This window comes from Purpureocillium takamizusanense, chromosome 1, assembly GCF_022605165.1.
Source record: "Purpureocillium takamizusanense chromosome 1, complete sequence".
In the NCBI taxonomy this organism is placed as follows: Eukaryota; Fungi; Ascomycota; class Sordariomycetes; order Hypocreales; family Ophiocordycipitaceae; genus Purpureocillium; species Purpureocillium takamizusanense.
In genome coordinates this window covers 495,912-518,446 of record NC_063068.1, presented here as the reverse complement: position 1 = coordinate 518,446, position 22,535 = coordinate 495,912, and the positions used below count along the sequence as shown (strand labels likewise).

General features: G+C 58.1%; 7 protein-coding genes across 7 annotated transcripts; 4 read left to right on the top strand and 3 right to left on the bottom strand.

Annotated features, from left to right (window-relative positions):
- Nucleotides 1-180: 180 nt before the first annotated feature.
- On the bottom strand, nt 181-2,646 carry lsb6 (1-phosphatidylinositol 4-kinase; the record flags this gene model as incomplete). The annotated part of the gene is made up of 3 exons (XM_047980957.1): nt 181-1,084; nt 1,139-1,924; nt 1,994-2,646. The coding sequence occupies 3 exons, from the start codon at nt 2,644-2,646 to the stop codon at nt 181-183; spliced, it is 2,343 nt and encodes a 780-aa protein (XP_047836915.1).
- Nucleotides 2,647-2,691: 45 nt separating this feature from the next.
- On the bottom strand, nt 2,692-3,057 carry JDV02_000181 (uncharacterized protein; the record flags this gene model as incomplete). Its single annotated transcript, XM_047980956.1, has 1 exon — nt 2,692-3,057. The coding sequence occupies one exon, from the start codon at nt 3,055-3,057 to the stop codon at nt 2,692-2,694; it is 366 nt and encodes a 121-aa protein (XP_047836914.1).
- Nucleotides 3,058-5,249: 2,192 nt separating this feature from the next.
- JDV02_000180 (uncharacterized protein) lies at nt 5,250-5,987 on the top strand (the record flags this gene model as incomplete). Its single annotated transcript, XM_047980955.1, has 1 exon — nt 5,250-5,987. The coding sequence occupies one exon, from the start codon at nt 5,250-5,252 to the stop codon at nt 5,985-5,987; it is 738 nt and encodes a 245-aa protein (XP_047836913.1).
- Nucleotides 5,988-8,282: 2,295 nt separating this feature from the next.
- JDV02_000179 (uncharacterized protein) lies at nt 8,283-8,756 on the top strand (the record flags this gene model as incomplete). Its single annotated transcript, XM_047980954.1, has 1 exon — nt 8,283-8,756. One exon carries the CDS (start codon nt 8,283-8,285, stop codon nt 8,754-8,756), a length of 474 nt encoding a protein of 157 aa, XP_047836912.1.
- Nucleotides 8,757-9,357: 601 nt separating this feature from the next.
- Nucleotides 9,358-13,645, top strand: JDV02_000178 (DNA helicase). Its single transcript, XM_047980953.1, has one exon. It carries the CDS (start codon nt 9,539-9,541, stop codon nt 13,127-13,129), a length of 3,591 nt encoding a protein of 1,196 aa, XP_047836911.1. The 5' UTR covers nt 9,358-9,538; the 3' UTR covers nt 13,130-13,645.
- Nucleotides 13,350-16,655, bottom strand: JDV02_000177 (uncharacterized protein). The gene is made up of 2 exons (XM_047980952.1): nt 15,985-16,655; nt 13,350-15,922 (listed from the first exon to the last, which is right to left on the bottom strand). The coding sequence occupies exons 1-2, from the start codon at nt 16,252-16,254 to the stop codon at nt 13,841-13,843; spliced, it is 2,352 nt and encodes a 783-aa protein (XP_047836910.1). The 5' UTR covers nt 16,255-16,655; the 3' UTR covers nt 13,350-13,840.
- A 738-nt stretch (nt 16,656-17,393) lies between these two features.
- On the top strand, nt 17,394-18,483 carry JDV02_000176 (uncharacterized protein). The gene is made up of 2 exons (XM_047980951.1): nt 17,394-17,667; nt 17,732-18,483. The coding sequence occupies exons 1-2, from the start codon at nt 17,553-17,555 to the stop codon at nt 18,301-18,303; spliced, it is 687 nt and encodes a 228-aa protein (XP_047836909.1). The 5' UTR covers nt 17,394-17,552; the 3' UTR covers nt 18,304-18,483.
- Nucleotides 18,484-22,535: the final 4,052 nt, after the last annotated feature.

Below are 22,535 nucleotides of genomic sequence, written 5' to 3'. Positions count from 1 at the left end.
TTGGCGAATAGGAATGTGCCCATATAGCGGTGGTCGAGTGGTAGAACAGTCACCTGCTGAAGGGCATGTAGGTGACACAGATGGCTATAGGCGCAAGGTCAAGGACGAGGAGGGGACGAGGAGCATGGGCCGCGATGATCTAAAAGCAGCGTGCCAGGGTGCGTTGTCTCTCCTCTTGCATCAGCACCAAGTGAAGACGGGGTTCCGGCTCTTGACGGCCTCGAGCCGCTCCACGATGACCTTGCGCTGGTTGCCCATCTGGCCCTCCGCGGCGGCGTAGCCGAGATCGCCCTCGAGATCGTCGCCGTCGTACCCCTCGTGCGAGTCGCCGCGATGGAGGTGCTGCGCGATGGAGTTGCTACTGCGGCGCGCGGCGGCCGTGGCAAACGAGTACCGCCGCTGCTGGCGAGGACCGCCGCTGCGCGCCGGCTCGTAGACGTTGAGGGCCCTCGACGGACCCTGGTAGCTCTGCGTGCTCCTAGGCTGCGGTGCGAGCTGGTCCGTGATCGACGCGCCTGCGGCGTGACCGCTGCTGGGGCCCAGGTCCATTGGATTGACGGAGCTTTTGGTAGGCGACTGTGCGTCCTCGCCTATAGGACTGGTCATTTCGAAGCGACCGGAGCGCGGCATGTCGACAGGGGCGCTGGCGAGGCCCAAGAGGTCGTCGACGGGAACGTGGCTGCTGGGAACGGAAGTGGCAATGTCGGCCTCGTCCATGGACTGGCGCATGTCCGTGGTCCGCCGCAGCTCCGACGATGTCACCCGCATGGGCACCGCCACGGGCACGTCGACGAGGTCGTCCCAAACGCAGACCCTCGCCCGACGAGTGAGTTCTAGCGGACCGTGGTCCGAAGTCTTGAGCGCCTCAACGACGTTCCACGCCTGGCCTTTCATGACGGCAATTTGCTTGGCAAACATGCGCTCCTGAAAGTCCTCGTCCATCTGGAAGACTTTCTTGAGAGCTAATTGCGTCTGGCTCCACCAAGCAGTGGAAGTTAGGAGTGGCAGGAAATGATCTCTTGTCTTCTGCGAGAATGGGCGCCCGATGAGATCGACGGGGAGAAAAAGCCAGCCAAAGGGGAAACTGGAGCCAAGTCTTAGCACATACGGCTGCCAAACAAAGAGAAAGGATACCTACCTGCGCCATGCATCTGGGTGTTTCCAGGGCCATGACAGCGAGTTATCAATGGCTCCTATGGATATCTGGGCACTGCTACCAGTTGGCTTGCTGTTTGATGCATCCATTGGCTTCTGTCTCTTGTAGGGATACGATGCTGACGTCGGAGAAGGGGACATTCGAGAAGCATCGACTGGTCGGGGCCCATTTCCTTCAGACGGCGGGTTCATGTTCAAATGAACGGGCTCAGAGGCCAGCGATACCTGGCCGGACTCCCAGTCAACCTTGACCATCCAGTTGTCGAGACCTCGATCCGTGTTACGCATGATGTAGTCCAAGATGACGAGCTTCTCCAGTTCCTCTCGGAACGACTGTTTCAAGGGCTCGGTCCAGGCGAAGCGTGGCGGCCCAGAAGGCTCCTCCCGTGAGCTCGACTGCTCGTCGTCGCTGGAATCGGCTTCGTCCGGCGACCCGGATGTCGAGGGCCGGCAACTTTCAGTCCACCTCTTACGCCTGTGCCGGTGTGTATCGTTCGTTCGGAAGCCAGACCAGTATTGGTCCGGCCAGGGGTGCTCTCGCAGGAAGACATTGGCGTCCTTGAAGCCTTTGAGGAACACTTGAAAGCTTCCCGGTTTCGGAGGGAGAGGCTTCTTCTTACGGTAGAAGCTGCGGCGGTCCCAGAAAGGATAGTGGAAGGACTTGGACGACAGCCAGACCACGTCGGTATACGGGACGAGATTCGTTCGGAGCTGTGCGTCGAGTACATAGGCGGCGGCTTCGCTGACGTATGACAAGTTGGGGATAAGGCTGCAAAGTGGCAGGTCAGCAGGTGTAGGTAGGTATTGAAAGGGCTGGCACGGGGTATGGGGTGCGTACCAGGCTCGCCCAAAGCAACAAGGAAATAGGTTCCTATGTATCCATTTATTCCATTTGGGGTTTCCAGCTGCATATGGCTCCTCGTCCTTGGGCTTGAATACGCCGACAATCTTGCCATCCGGGTTCCGAGCAAAGTAGCTGCCTGAGCTACCTTGCGAGATCATGCTGGGGTGTATCTCCTGACGGATGGCCGAGCGCACGCTCTCCACAATCGCCTCGAATTCGGACTTGGTCATGTCACCGCCGGCAGTCTCAGCTAGTCCCTCGGGCGTGGCGGGGCGGACTCCTTCGGGGGGCTGGAAGACGGAATGGTGGATCTCAAGACGGTCCTCTTCGCCCAGGTGATGCTTGCCCTTGCCACGCTTGAAGCGGGAGGCAATTTCGTCGGCCCAACGCTCCAGGCGGGCGTTGATGGCCTTGATATCGACGCCCGAGTTGCTCCCCACGCGCCGGCGAAACTTGGGCCTGGCCTTGGGGCTGGCGACGCCCGACCTGTGGCGAGGCTGCGTAATGGGGGCATAGCGCGGCGCGGATGCGGGCTGGAGGGAGGCGGAGGACTCGGCGAGGGGATGGTCGTCGTCCGAGTCGTCGCTGAAGCGGTCGGCCTGAGCAAGGCGCTCGTAACCCGTCGTCGCGGGCCGATCGCGAGGCATGGCCGCGGCTTGAATGAGTTGGGTGTGGGCGTGGAAAGGAGAGATCTAGATCGATCGACGTCTCCGCTCGGCCATAACACTGGCCGGCACGTAGCGATGTCGGCGAGACACGGCTCGGGACAGCTTGACGGGGGGGGAGAGGGCGGGATTCAGTGCAAGTCGATCAGGGTTGCAGCAAGCGGGAAGCTGCTGGCCCCAGGCGGCGGACGAGGCGTATCCTCTTGCTGTCGTGCTGCGTCGGGATCGAATGCTGGCGAATAAGAGGAGGATGTCAAATGTCCAGCCAAAGAGGGACCGTTGAATAGTATTCACCGAAGAAGCGAAACAATCATTTATGCCGCCAGGGCTGTGACAATTGCGCGACGAGCTTGATGGCGCGAACAGTGATGTGGTTGTGACAGCTCGACGCATTGACTTGGCCTGGCCTGGCCTGGCCTGGGCGGTTTCCGAATTTGGGTTAGGTAAGCGTCGGCGTGGCCCAACTGTTAACCATGGTCACTGACGCACCGGGAGGTGAGTTTCCAGCGTGAAAACATCTCGGCGTTCTCTTGCCTATTTCGCAAGATCACCAGCAACGGCGAGCCGTCCATTTGCACGTCACTCCGCACGCGTTACTGATATGTGGCGCACGGGAACCGTGTTGCGCGTCCCGGCTGTGACCCAGCGACCCGGTGCGTCGCCTCGAACGCGATGGACCTCGCGCTTGGTAGACGTGGCGTGCTGGCATCTAGGAGGGTGGAGAGTTGCGCTTTCTACGGCAACGACTATTCACAGCGCCGTGGCAAGTTCTCTTTCGTCATCACGACTGACAATGTGAAATTTTAAGACTCCATGCTATGCCGTGGTATATTCCTGTGGCAGCCATGCTTTCGGTGCTCTTTGATATGCTCTCAGAATCGAGCTGCTTCAGAGCTGGACGCGATGGTGACATTGTAATGGGTGGTAGTACCCGGCCGCGTGTGTGTATCTCGACGTTCTCGCCTACAACGTCAGGTCTTCGCCAGATCCAATTCTCTGGCGCCAGCAGCTGCGGACCTGACCTTACAAAGCACAACATCGGCACTTCGCCGCAGCGTCAGAACGATACTTACGCAGTATGGCCGATGGCCCTTCTCTCTTTCCCTAGTCTTCGCGAGATCACCATGTTATTATAGGGAGTCCACGGCACACCGGGCCACATTGATGCGGCCATCCCACGCACCCCAAAAGGTCTTTGCTCTCACACGCAGGCCTCGACGATAGCCCCACTCGGTTGTCGGATGCAGCGGCGTCTGCCAATATCACATGGAGTCACCCAGAGGCCACTCGTAGGTAGCTCTCGTAGTCGTACGTTCGTAACATAGTGGCGAGACGATCATGTCTATCCTACCGAAAGCCCCTTCCTGCACGAACGTCGCCGCGCAGAGCAGCATCGGCACCGTCGCTACCGGCAGGGCCGAAACGATACCTTTGTTTCCCATCTAGATTACTCTCCTGCAGCCCAGTGCGAGGTGGGTGGCCCAAGGGGAGTCCTGCCGGAAAGCCGGGTGCGTGGAATCTATGCAAAGCAGTGCCGCTACGTGCCAGCTTCGAGAGAGCTGCATTAAACGAGTGCAGTAGGGGGACTGACGACCGAAGCGGGACCAGACGCGATGGTAGGCTGTGCCTCGTGTTACGGCGAGTCTTATGCGGAAAAGGGATAGGCGGATTGCCGCTATTGCTATCAACGGTCATCACATCACAATGGGGTTCTCGTCAATAGTAGTATCGTGTACTGTACTTCGTACTTTGAACCATTCACGGCTCTACTACTCGTAATCTGAGCAGTTGCAGTCGACTCACTAATCATGGTGCCGCAGTAGTGGAGGGTGTATATGGAAGCTGTCTCCATGCTGTACCTGCCATCGACATGTCGCATGTTTCTCATGCCCGCGCGGCCTACTTCGTGTAGATAGGTTAGTCAGCCTCACAGTTGGCCGGCTCTTTCACTGGTCTCTCTCTCTCGCTCGGCCACCTATATAGCTCTTCTTCTTCCTCCCTTCATAGCCCATCAAGCTCTCATCATCATCAGCTGTGCGCCTATGCCCCTCTTCTCACTTCGTACGTGTCTTATACCTTGCCGCTGTCGCATGCATGGCACGTCAGGCTCATGTGTGGTGGGGCCATGTTTAAACGCCGAACTCGACTCTTTTGGCACTTACACAAGAAGTTTGCTCCTCGGCAAACAATCGGCAGAAGTCGAGAATAAGCAGTCCTCCTATACAATTCAAGGGCTGTGTGCCGCAGAAGCTCATTGAATGCCTAACAACGAAGAGCGGAAAAGATTGATCCGTCGTGATTGAGGGCTCGCAGGGATTCTGGGTCACCGGGCGCGCCATATACGAAGTAGATCCCTGATGACTCAGTCGGGGAGACAGACGATCATAGTACCAAAAGGGAAACGAGCCTGAAGGTATCAAATCCGTGCGTGGGATATGGCTTTGGGAATGCGGCAGATCCGCGGCACCGCGTAACGTATTTTGTTCGTTAGGCTAGTACTTATAACAAGAGACGCGTGCAAGGGCCAATGGCCTTGACATTGCCCAGCATGAACTGGGCGTCAGCCATCCGGAGGCAAACCAACCATGTCGTCGACCGTGTCGATCAATCCCGCGGCCGCTCACGCGACCATGTCGTTCGTCACCGCGGCCGCCAGGACGGCCTTCCAGTCCAGCCGGCTCCGGTACGTCAAGATGGACGAAGCAAACGAAGACATCAAGGCCTTCATGCCCCAGGTGGAGGATGATCCAGTTACTCAGTGCTTAGCGAACCCGTCCCTTTTCCGGCCACAGGGGAAGAAGGAAATCGATTACTCAACACAGCAGTTTGCGAAGTCCTTGTTGGGCGTTGCGATTTGTCTTCTGCCGGAGGAGGAGACGAAGCAAAATATGGATGGAAATGCAACATCGTCCAACACCAGCGGCAATGTGGCCACCGGCGATCAAACCAACGGCAAGAAGACGGGCAAGACAGGCACAATCGTTGGGATCATGTGTTTGGGATGGGGAGGCATCCCTGCAGCGACGGCGCACCATCGCAATGCGCAATTGGGCATCGTCTTGGCCGATGCGTACCAGGGCCGTGGGTACGGGCGTGAAGCCATCAACTGGATGCTCGACTGGGCATTTCACCATGGCGGATTGCACACAGTCAGCCTCGTAACGTACTCTTTTAACGAGCGAGGGCTGCATCTCTACACCGATATCGGCTTCCATCTCGAAGGACGACGGCGGCAAGTGGCATGGTTCGACCGGAAATGGTACGACGAGCTGCTGTTTGGCATGACAGAAGAAGAATGGGAAAGACTAAGGGGTCTGAAGTAGATCTATTACCTGCGATGGACGGACGCGATCGATGATGGCTTGCCAAACATGGCGGACAGTTGCATTGGCACGAGCCACCTTCCTTGTATGGGCCCAGATGGGACAGCAGCCTGGTACTGTACAGTCCACTAATATAGTAGACGTAACAGTAACCGCAAAAGGTGCAGGAACGGCCCGGGCCCAAGGAGGTCGATTATATTGCCGAGAAGACTCAAGCCGTGCTGGGTAGAAGCCACTTCGTGGGGCTGCCGGTTTCGAGAGCCTCTTGCCGCGACGGATAAACGGTGCAAGGACCACCAACGGGTCAAACTCACAACAAATTTTTGAGGCGAAGCATCCGACGATGAGCAAGGCTTGCCTGGATCGGAGCCACTCCGGATGCAAGCCGGGGCAATGATGGTCTCGAAGGCCGGCGTGCTGAGCCCAAGCTGGTGGCTGCGGGTTGGATGAGACATGGCTTGATGCTAAAACATGGAGCATCAACCTTATTGCTCTACGAGGCACAGTACTGTACAGTGCACTAATCCACATTACACATCGGGCGATGGGGGCGACGGCTCCTGGCTCGACGGCCTATGTTCCCACCGACCAAGGCACTCGTAGACTTGGGTTTGGGTCGAGGCACCACGCTGCTGGCTCGTGCGGCAGACTGGTCTTGGCGATGTTGAGTGGCGGCAATGGAGGAAGAGTGAAGTGACGTGAAGTGACGTGACGCCAGGTTGAGTCAATACTGCTGTGACGCTGGGGATGCGGGGGAGGGTGGTTGCGAGGTTATGATTGGCATCTTGCAACCGCCATATGTCATCGTCGTTGGCAAAGGCATTGGCAAGTCCCGGGCGATTGGACAAATCGGGCCCGGCAGCGCCTTCCGTTCTGACGACGATTTTCTTCTCATCAGTCGGGTGGGTGGGAAGGAGCCTGTTGGGGCAGGAGCCATCTACAAAGTAACTAAGTTACAGTCTACCTAAGGACGGACGGACGGACCCAAGAACATCGCAGACAGCTCGAGCCTCTCATCAGGCAGTGTCGGTGACACATGGACGCACGACATGCTCGTCTTTCAAACCGCATTCGACCGAGATTTTGACTCTGTTTGACATGACATGACCAGCGCGGCAGGCACCTTCCATCGCAGTCCCGCGATCCACACGGCCGCAGCAGCTCGCACTGCCGCAACAAAGCCACCTCCTGCGGTGCTGCTGTCGCTACCCGGGGGCCGGCCTGTCCGACTGTCCGCCGCAAGGGCCGGCCAGAATCTCTCGTGCGTGGCGACAAGGCGCGCAGAAACGCACGTTGCACTCACTGAGACGCCTTTCCGCCTAGCCACCCGCCGCCAATGCCGGTTTCGCCGCGCTCGAGTCTTTTTGCCGCTCGGTCTAGATGCGTCACCGAGTGTGCCTGCGTGTGCCCGCGACAAACAACGGACGGCGACAGCAGCAAAACCTCCGGCAGTCGTTTGACTTCGCCCCGATGAATAACGAAGAGGACGGAAAGGGATGCATCACGCAACGGAAATGCCTCCCGGGTTGTCCGCTGCAAGCACCCGCACCCGCACCCGCACCACCAGCAGCAACAACCTAGCAGCACACAAGCGCCCGCGCGGGGAGGAGGACAAGGACGAGGAGGGGCCACACGCGCGAGTTTGGTACATGCAGCGCTTGGGACGACACACGCCTCGGCGAACAATGCGACGCCGGCACTGGCTCAAACCACCCCCCATGCTGGCTCACACGCGGCGCAGCCAAGCCCGCAAACTCTCTCCGCACCGGCAACCAAATCACAGCCCAAGCCAAGTTCCACCGAGGTTTAGCTCGCTTCGGCTTTGGGCCGTTGGGTTGGCAGCACCTCGTCCATTATGATGCCGTCTCATCGGCCTTAGCTCACCTGACCCGATCTCCCGCCCGTGGCTTGCTGGGATGCAGATGGTGACTGTGAAGGCCCCAGGAACTGGGTACACCTGCGTGCGCTTCGTCCGCTCGCTGCCACCCACCCCCATGTCTGCTAGTATCATCATCCCCAACTGCCTTCTTCTTGCCTGGTGAGACAGGCATAATACTGTAATACTATATGAACCTCCTCCATTGCCACTCTTGCCTCGACGCCGTCTTCCTTTGGGGCACACCTTCTACTACTACATTACAAGCACCGTACCCACAAGAACCCGTCACATTCCAGTCGATACGGCATATCTACGCACCCCTTTACTGCCAGTGCAACGGGCACCCTCCCTCTGTGGCTACAAAGTAGCCCATCAACAAGCACCTTGAGGACCGTTGGGACCCAAGCCAGACAAAGATGGCTCGGCTTCCCGATGTTACCCCTTCCTTCCGCGAGCCGACTGTGGCCGTCTCTCTGAATGCCGGGGATCAGGAGCTCACCCGCGGCCGCAAGAGGTCTCGCAGCGTCACGCGGGCCGAGGTGAAGTCGCTCCGCTCCGACGAGTCGAGCAACCTACGTGGACGCTCGCCCCGGCGGGCAACGTCGCCGTTCGGGCTCGTATCCCGCAACACGTCTCCGTCAATGCTCTCGTCAACGACGCAACTCCTCCGCTACAACCAATTCCGCAACGCCCGCCGCGAGCACTGCCCGTCACGCACGGGCTCGCCGGCCGATCAGCGACCGTTCCGTCGGCGGCAGCGCACACGCAGCCGCAGCCGGGGAGCCGGCCTCGAGCAGGACCCCCGTCGCTCCCTCGACACCTTGTCGAGCCTCAGAAACGAGGTACTGATGGTGCACCGCGACGAATTCGCAAACGACGGGGACAAATGAGTGCAAGGGCGACGGTTACGGCGCATGGTAATGATTATTGGGACACGAAAAAGTTACGACCTGTACGATAACGTCACATCGCGGGAGACTGCAGCGGTTGTTGCGACAGAGGACCGGACAGGCGATGGTACAGGTACCTGAACCTGATGGTGCAACACCAGCGGTGCGCATCGGGAAGCATGATGGAAACAGCTTGGACTGGAGACGTTTGTCGACAGGCCCTGTATGATTGATTTGGGCGCTCATGATAGTACATGGCGTTTGCGAATGAAATTACTTGTTACTGTCAAGAATTTGACGTTGTCGATGCTGCACGTTGTCTACCTGTAACTACCCTCATGGGAACCCGAGCCAAGCCCTCACAGCCTGTAAGACGACAAATCCTTTCGCCATGGATCTGCGAAGCCCTTGTTGCTGGTTGTGTGCGCGCATCGTACGAGAGCAACAGAACATGGATGTATACTGTACGAAGTACGTACTCGTTATAGGCGCTCCACCTTGGGACGACCAGCTGCACGTGCAGAGACGTTGCTCCCGCCCAATTTGCGGGTCCTGATCGGTAATCTACAGAGCTTCCACTCCCCGAGCAACTTTTTTGCCCCATCAACGATAAATCGCAATCCGAGAACGTCTTTCCAGGGCTCCAACGCCGACACGACACAGACTGCGCGACCTCGCTCTTCGTAACCGCCACGCCCGCGCGAGTATGCCAGCGGCGCCGGCGCCGATAGCTTTGGTCTAGAACTCGACAGCTTGCATGCCGCGCCGCCCTCGGAAAACCAATGCTCGAAAGAACGGCCGCCAGCCTGGAATCGTGCAACCTCCAGCGCGTCCTGCCCAAGGCGAGCCGCCCGTATAAGCGAGGTAGACGCCTCCACACGGGCTTCTGGCAGCATGGTGCTTCGGCAATAGAGCTCTTCAATATCTGGCCGCTGCCGCCGCCTGCCGCGGCTGCCACGGCTGCCGAGGCTGCGGGTGGCGATGCTGGGCCTGCCCGGACGAGCTTGATCGCCTCTGCGTTCCTGCTCGACTTTTTGTACCCAAACGGCACATATGCGCTTCTCCGACGGCTATATCCATCGATGCCACGGCCGCAGGACGGCAGAAAAGCGGTTGGCTCCTCACGAAGGCAAAATTTCACATCGTCAACCTTTGCCGTCAGTTCAGAACCCCAAGCGCCTGCCGCAGGAACCGAAGCGCCCCAGACTCTCCCCAGCCACTCGCACGCTTCTTCGGCCCTAGATGAAGGAGCTCTGCAACAAGCCGGGACGAGCCACGGAATGGCGGGATATGTCCCCGATGCGGAGGCGCCGCGCCGAACAGCCTCGACCTCGGAAACACAAGAAAGCGCGTCACAAGAGACAGATACGACGAGCACCCCCCAATTCGAGCTCGGCTCGAAACCCCAGACGTTAGAGGAATTGCTCTCCCGGCCAGGTGAAGAACGATTCCACGATGTGTGGGATCTATACAGCAGGCAAGATGATGACCAGCGGCAAACCCTTCGGCACCCGGTCATCATCTATCTTTCGCGGTCCACGAACATTGTCGAAATCGGAAGGGTGTTGTCCCTGTTCCACCAATTGCCGGTGGACTCCTGGGACAACGAGCTGCAGGCTGCTGGAGTGCTCGCGCTCATGCGCTCCGGCGACGTCAACCTTGCCATTGAGCGGTTCGAGGCTGGCTCAGCGCTCAAAGGTCTTAGTGGCGGTATTGAATATCTCATCTCATATCTGCTTGAAAATCGCCAATGGCCGATGCTGTTGAAGGTTTGGCTGGACTACTTTAAGGCGGGCACCGCCGAGAAAGGTATCAAACTGCGCCAGCTTGAAAGGGTACCGGACCTCTGGAAGCCATATCTTGCCCTTGAACGATACATTGAGATCGAGTCTTCGGGTAAACTTCGTTCCATCAATCTCCATGCCAAAACCAGGCTGGGTTTGTCAACTCTACGACGACATTTAGCCGAGGCAGCGTTGCAACCGCCCTGCCCGCCAAAACAGGCCGCCGCCATTCTTAATATTTGGGCCGACAAGGAAATGTATGAGGACTATTTCGTGCATACGATACGCCGCTGGAGAAATGGGCGGGAGTCCAGAAACAACCTCGTTGCGCTACCAGATATGTATAAGACCTACCGAGCGCTGACAGGTGCGAAGCCACCTGTGCCGCTCCTTCGTCTCTTATTCGAACTCTACTTCCCGACGGACGTTGCTGGTCTTGAGGAGGTCTATCGTGACTGGCATCGTGCCTGGGGAGACCTCGACCAGTGGGGGTTCGAAAAGTTTCTCAAGTTCTACGCCAAAGCAGGAGACATCAACGCGGTCAAGGATCTGTGGGCGCGATATGTGGCTCGCTATCCCGACGTTTTACATTCTCCCCGGGCTTTCCGAAGCACCATGAATGTTTATGCGCAGACGGGGGACGTGGCTGCGGCCGAGACGGAGTTTCGGCTGATGAAGGAGAAGTACGGAGTCACGCCAGACATTGACACATGGAACATGCTGTTGAAATGTTATGTACGGGCCGATGACTTCACTCGTGTCATCCAATGCTTTGAGGAGATTGATCCTGCCCTTCATCCGGATTCATTCACGTATGCCCACGTGATGACGATGGCATCAAAAAGAGGAGACCTCGAAACGACGTTAGAGTTCTTCAACCGCTCTCAAAAAGATCGCGTTCCAGTATCCAAAGAGATGGCAATGGCGCTCGTTATGGCGTATTGTTTTAACAATCGGATAACGGATGCCGAAATCATCTGCTCCGAGCTTGCCAAGCGCAAAGCGACAACCACGGCTGTATGGAACAAGCTTCTCTACCATAATGGGGTGCGTGGCAACCTTGACAAGTGCTACGAACTGCTCCGGGCGATGAAGACACACGATATTGAGTGGGATAGCGGGACATACGAATTTCTCCTCGAAGCCCTGGTGCGGGTCGACCAGGTACATCCGGCTTTTCATCTGCTACAGAAGGCACGTAAGAACAAGCTTTTCCCTGTTCGTCCCGAGCATTTCACGGTGGTGATGACCGGCGCTCTGCGCACCGGAGACCAGGCCCTCGTTGAGACCATCGAATCACAGATGCGGCAGGCTGGACAACCGCTGTCCTTCAAAGCCCACGTTGCGCTGGTGGATGCTGCTATCCGGCGGCACCCGAGAACAATGCGGACTCGCAAGCTGGGTAGAGAGATTGTCCAGCGCCTGCGGGCCATGCTCCCCGTGACTGTGGCGAGAGGCTCCCGCGACGTCGCCGACGAACCACCGACCAACACGCCTCAGGGGCTTATGGAACTGAGAATGCAGACACGCGGTATCGGACGGGCTATCAGGCTGCTCGTCGAGCTCCGGGAATTCGCCACAGCCGAGGAGCTGATCAACGTGTACGCAGAGGTATTTCCAAAGTACCGAGGCGAGGTGGCGTTCCCGCCAGTGGTCGCTGCTGCCTTGATGTTGGCCTACCTCAAGGACGAGCAATTCGAGCACGTTTACAAGATGTGGCAGCAGACCTGGGCCAGCACGCTGGCCAGGAGCCGACGGATACATGGCGGCATCTACCCGGCGCACGAGTATGATCTCGACTGGGCACTGAACGTGGTGGTCAAGGCCTACAGGGAGGCCAACGACGGGCATGGGCTGCTCGACTGTGTCAAACAGGTGACGGGTGCAGGGTTCAAGCTGACGCACAACAACTGGAACCTCGTGGTGCAGTACCTGGCCGAGACGGGCCAGTGGGAGCACGCCATGGAGTGGTGTGAGGACATGCTCATGCCCCGATGGCGCGGGTGGACGACCGAGGCCAGCGACCTTCAAACGCGTCGCGAATTCAAGAGCAGACGCGTGTTGGTGGCGTCCAAGGCCACTGTCCTCAGCCTCCAGAAAGAATGGATCAAGCTCCGCAACGTGGCCGCCTGGTCGGGCCGGATCTCCCACAAGCTGGAGCAGATAGAGCTTCGCTGCCCGAGGCTGCACCACGCGTTCCTCACCTCCGATTTCGGGAACCTACCCGGCAAGTGGACAGGAGCTCGCGTGGAAAAGAGCCTCAGCAGCGCCACCAGGGAGTTGCTCCGCATCTTCCCATACAAGGAGGCCAATGCCATGAAGAACTACCTGGATCGGGAGCTCCGCCGCGTCGAGAACCTCTTGAAACAGCGGCGCGCCAGCCGTTCCGGCGCAAGTACCACCGCCAGCGGCGACGACGACGGCGACGGCGCCACGGCCCAGTCTTCGTCGTTATCGTCGTCGCCACCACTGCCCCCACCCGGAGAGGACGTGACGCAGACCCAAGCCGCCCGCCAGGCCGAACTGGATATAGACCGCCTGAACGCTGTGATCTCGGAGAAGACGGGCAATCTGCAGGATGCATCATGATTCCTACGAAATCAACACAAGAAGAGAGACCCTCGCCACCTCCCCTCTCGAAGCTGCCGTGGGGACGTTCCGATGACGCAAATGGAGAGAGCGAGAAAGATCGAATACACGTCACCCCGGACCGGAGGGACGTAGACCTCGGCGCAATTGTATAGAACACCCGATTCCCTTGCTATTTATCGCCATGTATATTGTACAATACGAGTGTAAAACACGATGACGGGAGTGGCAGACAAGTCTCCCAGGTGTTCATATTGAAGAGAAGTAGGAGTCATTGCAAAGTTCGAATAGATGTCAAGGCTATCAGAAAGTCAAGTCGCCCTCCCTCGTCCGTCAAGCAGATGTCTCCCACATGTATCAGTCACCCCACTGCCTGTCACTTGCCTGCGAATAACAAAGCCAAAAGTCGGTCCAAACGTCGCTCGCGCCTAGGCGCCTCGCTGCTAGCGGAGGCTACGTGGAAGCTTGTATGTAGCCAGGTAATAGAAGTCAATTCTCGCCAACCCGAGTCTATGGTAAATATAGAACAAAAAAGACCGATGGATATGCATCTGGCGTCGTGTCATGTGTGACCGCCGACCTAATTAAGAGAGACCTGTATACCAGAACACCGAAACTACCAAGTATGCAATGAGCGGATTGAAGCCGAGTAAAAATATACAATGCTCTGTGGGGAAAGCTCCGTGGCTATGCAGGCCAAGAGACGAATCGTTAATCGTCCTGTGAGCCCTGCGGTGCTTTCTTCGTCTTCACTCCAAGCGAACGAAGTCGCTGAGACAACAAACCCTCTGTGCCGACCGGAGAACCGCTGCCCGTCGGACTGCCGTTGAAACTGTAGCCACCGTAGCCAGCATCGCCCTTGTTGAGCTTCTCGTATTGCGAAGCGCCCCAAGGGACAGCACCAGACGAGTCTTTTGTTGAAGGCCGGCTGTGCGAGGACGACTCAGGCGAACGCAGGCCAGCTGCAGTCATGGCTGTGGAGTCGCTGATGTCGCTGCTTACACGCATATGAGGCGTTGGGAGCCTGAAGGGTATGGGCTCAATCGGTAGCGTGTTTCCGCCCGCGGTGCCGGTGCCGGCATGAACGTTGGTGTCCAAGCCATCTAGTATATCGAACGAAACGCGGCTCGCCGCTCCGCCAAAGGAGATACCCAAGCTTCTTCTCCTGAAAGCCTTCTCCGCTGCGAGCATAGCCGCCGGTCCTGTTGACGACACGGGAGGGTGCATAACGCGGATGGGCTTGTACGGTGTAAAGCGTGGCTCCGGCCATGTCGTCTCGTTGCGCAATTTCTCTTTGCCCTCGGGCACGCAGTTGGCAAAAACGACGCGAATGCTTTTGTACAAGAAATATCGACCCTTGGACGGGCAGCAAATGTGCAAATGAACAAGATAGCGGAGCATAGGCCGGCTCATATTGTCGGATTCGCTGAGATTAGGGACGTGATCGATGATGGGGCCTGCTGAGTAGCTGCGCTGTCGTATAAATGTCTTGGTACCCGGCTCCATCCCGGTGAGATCGTAAGGGACCAAAAACAGTTTCACGGCAGTCTTGTTCTGGTTCTTGATGATGAGCTGGATTTGTCCCTTTTCCGGAATGCGGTAGCTACCGCCAGGTGGCCTCTTTGGTGATCCCGAGCGTCGCTTCGTCTTGGTTGCTCGCTTTTGATCCACTTCGGGGCCAGAGCCAGTCATCTCGATATCGGCATCTGCTGGCATCCTTTCGGAATACCGGCTTTGAACCTTTCTCCTCAACCTGGACTCTTCCTCGGGGTTGGTGAGGCCATTCTCGAGATCAATCTGGCCAACGTACGGGCTGGGCCCGTCGTTAGACCGCGACCTCCCATGCGGGGTACTGCCGTAACTGTAGTATACAGCAGCAAATTGCAGGGTGACATGGTCTGGACAACGCAAGGTAGGCTTGCACTTTCCTTTGCCCAGGACGCCTATTTGAGCCAGAAAGTCAAACGGCCTCGAGGGAGTAGTTGACATACGACCCCGAAGTATACTTTCCTCATACGAACCAACCATGGATGCGTGCTGGATCGGAGAGGCATCCGAGCTGAAAGACGGCCGCCTCGACCGTAGCAGAGGTGTTTGCGGTGACGAGCCAGGGTGGAGGAAGCTTGGCGTTGAGTTGAGGGATCTACGAGGCTGATGCGCCTGGTAAGGGAGGGATCCATCTCGTCTCAGCGGGGTCCAAGAGTTCATGGATATCCGCGGCGAAGGGGAGCCGAAAGGCGACGAGTGAGACGAGGTAAGCGTGTGCCGTCTGGAGCTATGGAAGCCCACAGACAAATTGGCGGCACCACGCTCGAGGGCCAGGTCGAGCTCATCATTGCTCTCTGACTGAACGAGAGGGCTGGTTGGAGGCTGGTAGGCAAAACTGGAGGACAGTGAGGATGACAACGGCGACGCAGTTGGCCGGATTGATGGTGATGTGCCTTGCAGAGAAGCCCTGTGGTCGAAAGGGAAGGGCGAAAAGTCTCGTGGAGGGGACGTAGCAACCCACGGGCTCTGGATCGCGGGCCGGGGGAACTTTTGTCTCGTGATGCCACGGCTGTGCTGGCCCTCGTCTCGTCCTTCCTCGTGCGTAAAGTCTCCACTGTGCAGTGCCGAGCGAGGTCGCTCGATACTCAGCCCATCTTGCAGCCGCTCATCTGGATATATCTTTGTTGTGCGGTCCTTCTCCGGGGTTATTTGGGCAGGCGGAAGGAGCCCGGACGAGTGGGACGAGGAGCGAGAGCTTTTGCAGACATGGGCGGTGTTGGTGGATGTTCCGACGACGGATTCGAACTGCGTATTGGGTCAGCACGAATGAGCAATGAAAGAACAAAGGCGTCTGCTGCGGAACGTACTTGTCGACTGGGAATCCAAGCCGAATTTTCGCCACGCTTTAACCGCTCAATGAGATCCGTGCGATCGAAGACTGCACCATCGCCGCTGTTCCTCGAGGGCGTTGACGGATACGGTGGACTGTCTAGGATGGGCCCTTCGCAAAGCTCAGTGCGCAGACTCTCCTCAGAAAGACGCCTGAAACTGGGAGACAGCGGACGGATGTCGATGGGCTCGGGGTCGGGGCGATGAGAGCAGCGCTCGTGGTCGAGATCGGCCTGGAAGATGGGCATTTTCGGCTTGGCCCGGGGGGCAAGACATTAGAAGAACCGCAGCACAAAGCTGCGGCCCTCGGAAGAGTCTTGGGTCAATATGGGTCGGGCGTGAGAAGACTCGCGTCGGGAGGCGGCAGATGTGTAGTCGTGGTGCCGAGACCCGATGACGGTCGGCGAAGGACGGGTTGGGCGTGATAAGCAGCAGCTATCGCTGGTCGGGCGACGACGGCGGCGTCGGGGAGCGGCTACTGGTCATCTGGAGCCGTCACATCGGATCCGCTGGATCAGTGGTTGGGCCGAGACGAGGAAAAGAATGGTCGACGGAGGTTGAGGAAGCGGTTGGTCGAGGCCGATGGCGGTGAATCATGCAAGAGCCGAGGACGGTGGAGGCGACGGCAGGTGAGGAAGAAGATGGCGACTGACCGTTGCGGTTAACGGCAAGGCGCGGGTGGGGTGTTAGTGCCGTCATCGTCACAGGCTCCCAGACGGTAACAGCAGTACGTAACAAGTCGGTCTGTCACGGGGGGGGCCACTTCTTCACTTGGGTGCCAACACATGCATTCTACTACTCACTTTTAGGCGAAAAGGGTCAGTGACAGGTCCTCGATTGATTTCCTTGGCACTTGAAGTATTACAGAGACTGGCATGTCCTTCACTTGTAGCGACGTCTTTCAATAGCAAGCGCTTCGTACCTCTTCATACGCGTTAAACGAATAAGTACTCCTCCGAGTGGTCATCGGGGTTGTTCCTTTATCGCTCAGTGCATAAAAGTACCTAATACTCTAACTTGTGTGTTTGGCACGTGCAAGTCTGCCCAGGCCAACATGAAAAGAAGGAGAGACGAGATGCCAGTGGAGGCGACCAACCGGTGACTGAGGCTGGCCTGGGCCTGGCTTTCGAGCCGGCTCTTAAATCAAGCTTGGAAGCCAAAAACTGGCGCGCTGCCGTGAGGCTTGGGCACCTACCTAACCCGTTCTGAGCTGCTGTCAGAGGCCTGGTGGGGGGGCATTTGATGGGACGGGAGGTGGTCGGTTTAGGCTGGCGGCCGCGGCAGCGCCAGCACAAGACAGCGCTCGGCGCCAATTTAGTTTGTACCAGCTACTACTTACGAAAGGTGCTGCAATGCAGGGCCCCGTCTAGTGGATGCCCAGCTGTGGGGACCCACCGTCTTCCGGGGCATTCTTCTCTGCCGCCTGCGCTAATGGCCAATAATGCTGCGACGACATTCAACTTCAGCGCAGAAACTTTCCGCAGCATTCACATAATCCTCAGCTCACCGATACATCCAGCGACTGAGCGGCGACAAGCACCCAACAATGGCTCCGAAGCGGCCGCTCGAGGCCGCCGACACAGAGTCTGCCTCCAAAAAGCCTAAGCGCGGTTTCAGAGTAGGGCCCGACAATCTGCCAGACGGGCCGTGGCGACGAAAAGGTTTGTCCTCCTGCTCCGCTGTGAACCTCGCGCATGAGCTCACGCGACATGCTCATCCTCGTAGTCACCAAAATTAAAAAGGACCTCATCCACAAGGCCAAGGTCAAGAAGGAGTACGCAAAGATTAAGTCGCAGGAGCAACAGCAGCGGCAAAAGACAGCAGTCAGGCAAGACGGCTCCGATGACGCCGACGCGGACAGCCATCATGACACGGACACCGCCGCACTGAAGGACCGAAAGGAGACGCAGGCCTCGGAGGAGACGGATGCAGATGCTGAGAAAATGCACCCCACGCGCGAGCTCATGCTCAGGGACGAGGAGAAAGCACAGGTCGGCGCCGGCAGCGCAGTCGCCGAGGACGGGCAGGGCCTCAGCGATGGGATGCGCCGTAGGACGAGACGCCCCGGCTACTACGATAAGCAGCTGCAAAAGGCGGACCAGGCCCGCGCCGAAGCCGAGGAGCGCGCAAGGGAGGCTCAGCGCCGCCGCGAGGAGCGCGAGAGGAAGCTGGCGGAAAGGCAGCGCTTCAAGAAGGCCATGGCCAAGACGCGAGGCAGGGACGGCAAGAAGAAGCTTGGGCGAGAGAGCACGATACTGCTCGACAAGGTGAAGAGGCTTGTCTCCGAGCGGCAGTGACGCAAAGGAAAGTGATCAGTTGGCTGCAAGCATTCGAAAGCGGTTTGGTGTCTTGGAGTATTTGGGCGTTTGGGAGTCTGGGAATTGAACTACCGTGCAGCGCGCGCCCTGTACTTGGTACTCTACGTTGATTACGATGTGAACAATGAGATTCGGTATCCTCGTGCAGGCTCACCGGACGCTCGGGATCTGGCATGGCATGCTGCAGGCCCTCTCGGCTGATTGACATCGCACCTGATCGACCCGCAGCGGTTTCATGTCTGCTCGAACCCCCGATTCTGCAGCATCTCCAATCGGAAAAGGAAGATGCCGCACGCCAGCCAACCGGGCGCGGGGCCTTTGTGTGTTCGAGCTCATCCGCCTCCAAAGCAAACGTTCAGGCGGGACGGCGCGTCTCGAAGCCGAGGTCGCATTTGTGAATGGGCGTTGGCGGAAGGGGGGCAAGAAGGACGAGACCGTGCAAGCTGGGACAAAGGTGAACTGATGTTCCGGCACAGGGCACGGACATGATGCGTCGATCCGGAACGGCTTTGCGCACTGACGCACCGTGACCCCCCCGCGGCCGCCCCCCTCTCCCCTCCCCTCTTCTTCCCCAGGCCGCGAACCGATTGAGAAGGTGGCATGCGGAGGAGGCATCGGCGGGTTGGTCAAGTCCCGTGGCCCGGGATGATGAATGTCACCGTGAAACGACCGTAGGTAGGTTGGGGGCAAGAAAGCGGGAGCACGCAGCAGTGTCGACAGATTGATTAGGACTAGTAGTTACTGCAGTACGGCTGAAAGTCTACTACGGTACTCTATCTGCGACGGTTGGTTGTGAAGCAGACTCTGACGGGCGTGTCACGAGGTGGGAGAGCAGTGCCGGTGCGGAGGCGCGTTGTTGGTACGTATTTGTCACCCCCTGATATCTCTTTGGATACGTGAGCTAGGTTGATAGTGGTTAGGTACAGGTAGCTTTCTGTCGAGCTCTTTGCCCACTAAGTTAGCTTGACAGACAATTTAGGCCCCGAGGGACGGCGGCCATCTGTGTGTCAGTCGAGGAAGAATCGAGAATCGAGAGGGGGCATCTTGTCTGGATAATAATGAACCCTTGCTTGCCCTAAGAGATGTTGTAGAGGTACAATACATACTAGCAGAGCACACTAATAAGTTACCTACTCGACGGCGGTGTGATGCACGAATAAGTGCCAGGGCTGCTGGCCCATCTGCTTCTGGAATGAGATGCATCATCGCTTTCTGTGCGGGTCGTTGACTGGATGATTGATGGGTGGAGACTTTACTTTCAAGATCGGCCGGAGTGTCAAACGGGATGGCCGTTGGCATGCATGAACAAATAAAACTTGGACACTGCACTGCCCGTCGTCACCCGTTTGACAGACAGAGTCATGGTCAATCAATAGCAGCGATTAACAACCCACATCGGCCATCCCCAGGGAGAATATCCATTATTAGGCGGGCACACAGGGTGCAGGTGCATGATAATCAAGGCGTGTCAGAGGGAGTCAGCGGCCATCCTTGTGCCCCAAAGAGAGTGGCGGGTGGGGAGGAGGGAGGAGGGCCTTTGTTTGTCCGTAGCAGGAGCCGTCAGAAGAATTGGCTTTTCGATGGCCAAGTTGCAGCGCATGAAAGGGGGGCAGAGGGAGGAGCTCTGCCAGCTCACACGTTCCAGCATCGCCGTCTGCATCGCCACGGCGAGGGCATGAGGGGCAGGAGAAGCCCCTGCTCATATCATGTACGTATGTGCGGACCACCACCACCACCACCACCACCACCCAGGCCCGGCCGATCGCTCGCCGCGACAAGGGTTCTGAATCTCACAAAAGGCATGCATGCACGCACGCACGCATGCACGCAGGCTGATGAGATGGGCTGAGCGAGCCGAGGCGGGGCCTGCCTTGTTGCTTGGCTTGTTTGAGCGTGCGTGTGCCGAGCTGCAAAGAAAGGTAGTACGTAGGTAGACAAACGCTGCGGCGCCACCCTACCTACAGTAGCTAAGGTATCCCAGTATGCGTGCCCCCATACATAGAGTACGTCGGAAGTAGTACGGAGGAGACTCATCTCATGGCTGGATGGAGTCGCTCCTTGTTGTTTCAACCTTGGGCTGCGCGAACTCCCCATCCCCCCCAGGAAGATGGAAACTGTGACATGCCAGGCACAGGCACAGGCTTCAGACCCGCCCCAGGGCTCTCTCTCCGAGCGCGCGCCACGTCTAAAATGGATGCGTTGCGCAACGGCATCCCTGACTACCTACGTAGTAAGTTAGTAGTGTAGGTATTCGTAGGAGGTGGTAACCCCCTTGTACTACGAGACGAGGAGGAGGGAGAAGATGGAGGAGCAAAGTCGGCGGCCAGCGCGCGCGCGCCCCTGGCCAAGGGACTAGGTGCGGCGCCCCCTTTTCCACCCCCCTCGAGGCTGTTTCGTGGCGGGTGGGGGGAGGGTCCCCATGTAGATGAAACGACATGGCAAGCCAGCCAAGCGCCAGGGTGGAGAGAGCGTGGCTGCGCTTCCAGTCGTCGTTCGACGTCGAGGCATCCCATCTCTCGTCTGCTGGTATGATGACGACAGTGGTGATGGTAACGATGACGATGACGATGACGATGATGAGGGTGATGCGAGGCAGAGCCGCTTGCTGTGCATGCTCCAGATCGTGGCGGGCGCCCTGTTACGCATGGTACATAGATATTGCGTGCGATGGGACGCGCAAAGTATAATATGAGGGTACCTATAGCATGCATCACCAGCAGGCTTTCCCGGCGGGCCGGGTCGGTCGGCGGGACGATCGATGGCCGCCGATGGCGCGGCCGCCGCGTTGTGTCCGCGATGCAACACTGTTCCGACATGGCGCTGAGCACGAGGCGTTTGCGTATTACTGTATCTGCAAACTACAACTCGAGTACATCTTGTTTGCGAGTGCAGTACGTATACTACTATACCACGTATTTGTCGTGCCTCATCCTGTAGTTTGTAGGAGATACGTCCGCGGTTTTGGTGTGGGTGTTTCGTGAGCCTGCCCATACGTTTTGGTAGCCTCGCACAAGAAACAAGGCACGAGCAGAGAGAGTGAGAGAGTCACGGCCAATCCGCTGCGTGTTTATAAAAAAAAAAGAAGGCCGGCTGACCCTCCTGGCCCCCGGTGTTGTCGTTGTTGGGTGTTGTTTGCGCCGGACGATTTCAGCCGGTGTGCATGTGCGTCCCTGGATCTGTATGTGCCTTGTGTGCGCGTCGAGACGACGACATCTGCCCACCGCCGGCCCTGCCTGTCCGGCCGGTTGGGACACGGCAGGCAGCGCGAGACACACATCTTTGGCCGCATGGAACAGAGGGCGAGCGGCAGTCACTCCAACAGGAGCAAAATGCAACAAACCCGCACGGCGTGAATACTACCTCTACATCAGTACTACTACTGCATACTAGGTACGACCACCACGTACTTCGTACTTCGTACATGCAACAAGGTACTGAGGTACTACGCGCTGCATACAACATGGCTGGACACGTAGGTAGGTAGCTGTAGGTTTCTGCTGACAGCAGCCTCTGGAATGGGCTTATGCGAGTCCAGGCCTTGCTCACTTTCCGCTTCGGGAGGCGGCGAGCAGAGGACTGGCCCGTCGAGCGACCCGGTTGGCCACGGCCGTGTAATGAGTTTAAAGCACGGAGGAAAGCATGGCAAGCAGGCAGGCCAAAGCCTCTTCCCGTTGTTGCTGACCCCGGATGGCGGGCAAAACACACCGCCCGCCGGACGCAAAGATGGATGCTTGGCCCATGCTCACCTCACCACCCCTCCTCATCCCTCCTTCTGCCGGCATCAGCCATCCATGTCCCACTCCACCCAGCCAGCTGGCCAGCCAGCCGTCATACAGCCAGCCATGCGGCCAGCTTGCTGACTTGTCGCCAGCGTTGCGCGGTTTCTCCAGACTGGACTGGCCTGGCTCGGCGCCCCCCCTGGCCGTTTCCCCGATCCAACGCGGGTGGCGATCCCTGTCTGACTCGTCGCGTGGGAGTCAGCCGCCCGTGACGGAACAATGCACAGCGGGCGGGCAGGCGGTCGATCGATACCACTACGTACTGCACCGTACCGTCGAGCCTGGGGGATCCCCGAGTGTTGCTGCTGCTGCTGCTGCTGCTGTTGCTGCTGTTGCGGTGGTGCGGCGCAGAAACCAGTTGCACGTACTCCGTATATCGGCTGGCGCTGCGCGGGCGATGGAGCTCGTTTCGCTGCCGGCTTTGGTGGGCGC

Coding starts and splice junctions, on each gene's coding strand:
- JDV02_000178 (XM_047980953.1), top strand. CDS start 9,539: ATGCTCGAAAGAACGGCCGCCAGCCTGGAATCGTGCAACCTCCAGCGC.
- JDV02_000177 (XM_047980952.1), bottom strand. CDS start 16,254: ATGCCCATCTTCCAGGCCGATCTCGACCACGAGCGCTGCTCTCATCGC. Junction 15,923..15,984: donor CTTGGATTCCCAGTCGACAA/GTACGTTCCGCA, acceptor CCCAATACGCAG/TTCGAATCCGTCGTCGGAAC.
- JDV02_000176 (XM_047980951.1), top strand. CDS start 17,553: ATGGCTCCGAAGCGGCCGCTCGAGGCCGCCGACACAGAGTCTGCCTCC. Junction 17,668..17,731: donor CGGGCCGTGGCGACGAAAAG/GTTTGTCCTCCT, acceptor TCATCCTCGTAG/TCACCAAAATTAAAAAGGAC.